Source organism: Oryzias melastigma, linkage group LG17 (genome assembly GCF_002922805.2).
Source record: "Oryzias melastigma strain HK-1 linkage group LG17, ASM292280v2, whole genome shotgun sequence".
Classification (NCBI taxonomy): domain Eukaryota; kingdom Metazoa; phylum Chordata; class Actinopteri; order Beloniformes; family Adrianichthyidae; genus Oryzias; species Oryzias melastigma.
Window position 1 is genome coordinate 17909819 of NC_050528.1, and position 3092 is coordinate 17912910.

Genomic DNA, 3092 nt, shown 5'->3' on the forward strand with positions numbered 1-3092 from the left:
AAGAAAATAAATCAATCGATCAATAAAAAGAGAGAAACCCAATCCACCCTTTACCCACCCCCTCCCTCCACTAACACTCACAGACATGACCCCACAAACAATGAATACTTATAGAAGTTAAAAACAAAAAACGAGAAAACCTCCCTTCATCCACCGACTAAAGCTGAACCTACTTGGTGAAATCCAGGAAGGAGACGTGTCCGTGGTAGAAAGCAGGTTTCATCTCCCTCCACTCCGTCACGTTCTTCACAAAGCGGACCTGAAAGACCAGATCGCGTCAGTCACGACGGTCTGATGTTCTGCTGCAGAGCTCGGGCCGGGCGTACCTGGTCCTGTATGGACATGACCGGGTTGTTCTTGGTGGTGTTGATGTGCAGCACGTGGTAGTGGTTCTTCCCACACAGATCGTAAGCGATGTTGGTGAAGGAGGTGCTGGCGGTCTTGGGGACACGGTTGTAGATGATGACCACGTCGTCCTCGCCGTCAGGCAGCACAGCGGCAGAGTCGCGCTCACGCAGGCCGTCCTGGATGTGCCTCTGCTCGATCTCTCGCACCTCGTGCCGGGCAATGGCTCGCTCTGGTTGAACGAAGGAACATTGATGCAAATGAGGACAGTCAGGAGAGGAAAATGCAAAGCTGGGCGGTCGCTGCTGAAGCTCCGCCTGTTCGCTGTCTGTGACCAATTACCAGAGTCTGTACTTTAAAATCAGCTCCATCTACAAATCAGTCATCCTGAGCAACAAAACGTCACTTGAAGTGATAACTGGAGTCTGATAAACATGTAAAAATGAATAAAATAACTAGAAAAGTTGCATTACCTGCAATAATGCTAGTGTGAAGGTTTTTGCTGAAAAAACGTTCACAAGTTATAGAGCTAAAGCTTTTGCATATTGCTAAAGTTGCTAACGGACTTAAAGTGGCAGAAAGAATTTGAAGAATTTCTTGAAAAAATTGCTAAAATTGAGGAATTTGTAGGAAATTAACTGAAAAGTCCTCAATAAATGCCGATTTTGCCAAAACATTTAGCGTTTGCTAAAATATTATTTAAAAAATCTCAGTATATACTAAATTATCCCCCCAAAAAGCTAGCACTTTGCTAAAATATTAGCTAAACTCCAAATTGGCCAAAAAAAAAAAGGCTAATTAAAATGTAATATGAGCTAAACTATAAACTAGCCTATCAATTCTCACTAGATGCCAAATGAGCTTTTATGACATTAATATAAGAGCTAAATGCCAAATTATGTGAAAACTACAATAAAAGAAGAAAAAACGTTGCTCTAAAGACTTGTTGCCAATCGACCTAAATATATGTCAACTGAATAAATAAATATAAACATAATTTATTCCAAACGTTTGTAATGATCTGTTATGGATTTGAAGCAAACAGTCAATTTATCATTTATATAATGGCACTATTTACATGTGGATGTATATATATATATATATATATATATATATATATATATATATATATATATATATATATATGGAGATGGATTTATTTTACTCTTTTTGATTTCCAATCAAATCATGATTAATCATCTGAAGTTTGACATATCTATGTATAGATGTGCATCTCTTTTTTCCGCCCCAATGAAAACAGTGTTTTAACATGTTCTTGTAGTATTTTTCTCATGATGGAGCACACACAAAAGAAATTAAGATTAAAACATCATTTCTGAGTATTTTTTTTTTTGGATCAGGAGCAGATAAAAAGCTGCTGTTTGAAAAAGCTAAGGTTGAGACGCAGCAACTGCCATGGACGTGGACAGTCTCCTGGCTCCGCTCCATTCTGATCATCCACTGTCACACATATAGATCCATGAACGTCTTCCTGGTCTGAGCTGGAATCTGGATCTAAACTGTGCATCTGGATAGAAATGATACTGCTCACACTTTTTGTTGCACCGCTTGTGTTAGGTTGGGGTTGTGAGGGGCTGTAAGCTAGTGGGAGAGTGTAAACAAAGGGATGATGGGCTAACTTCCACACAACTCAGAGGTGAATTTCTAATGAACTGCTGCCACTCTACAGAAACTATGTCCTAGAAAACGACTCAGGTTTTTTAAAAATTTTGGCTATAAATAGCACACTTACTTCAGAATCAGTGTACGAGAAGCTAACATGACATCCGACTAGTGCTTAGACACGCCCCATAGGGAGCCCCAGGGTCCCCTCCACCCAGCAGCACCAAACACCCGTGGAAGCTGTCAGCAGGGACAAATCCCCCAGTTCCACCACATCTCCATCCACCACCAGCAGCTTCTACATCATGAAGAGGAACGCGCAGCTCTGCCCTTCACTGCTGTGAACATGCCGCTTCCCTCCCGCGCAGCTGTTCACCAGAGCAGATCCGGTTACAGGCTGAGGCTGCGTCTGCTGCTCCAGAGCGACAGAGCAGAGACCAGCGATGGCTGAAGGCTGGCAACAAGCACGGCAGCTGGTGCAGACACGTTCTTTCAGGTGTCAGCCGAGAGTCGCCAAGAACAACAACACCGACAGCTGCTGCGCTCCACCACAGAAAGACACATCAGAGGGAATCTGGACTGAGACAGCAGGAAGAAATCCAAAACGTACAGGACTGTTTTACTCCTGGAGTTGAAGTTTTAAATTTTAAAGCTTAGCTGATATTTCAGCTACATGGAAGCTGTTTTGGCTAATTTAGGCTTTTTCAGTGTTTCAGGCTATTTTGAAGTTTAGCAACTATTCTAGCTACATACTAGCTTTTCTGGCTAATTTAAAATCTTTTTAGTTTTTCGGCTAATTTGGCACTTCACTAATATTTTAGCTAGCTATCAACTTCACCGTTTTCAGGTATCAGCTTCAGGTGTTTTTAGCAATCAATTTGAGCATTTTCAGCTATTAATCTATCGCAGCTAATGCTATTTATCTAGTTTTTTAAATGTTTTAGTATTATTTTTTCTGTGAAGATTACAAAAGCATTTTTTTTTAAATTTGGCCATATGTGGCTTTCTGGAAAACCATAAATCTTTACGTTTAGATTGTGGTTGTTACACTTTTTCTTTTAGCCTACAAACCGACCTCGGCCCCACATCAGAGAAGAAAACAGTTATGTGGGTCTCACTAGAAA

At 41.0% G+C, this 3092-nt stretch overlaps 1 protein-coding gene across 2 annotated transcripts in view; it reads right to left on the reverse strand.

The window, feature by feature from the left end:
* hs2st1a (heparan sulfate 2-O-sulfotransferase 1a) overlaps positions 1–3092 on the reverse strand; it is a 20629-nt gene that overhangs the window by 5661 nt on the left and 11876 nt on the right. For both annotated transcript variants that reach the window (XM_024263619.2, XM_024263618.2), the window contains exons 2-3: positions 327–577; positions 174–259 (exon numbers count right to left, since the gene is read on the reverse strand). In XM_024263619.2, the coding sequence (XP_024119387.1) occupies positions 174–259; positions 327–577 (337 nt within the window). The remainder of the gene's footprint in view (positions 1–173; positions 260–326; positions 578–3092) is intronic.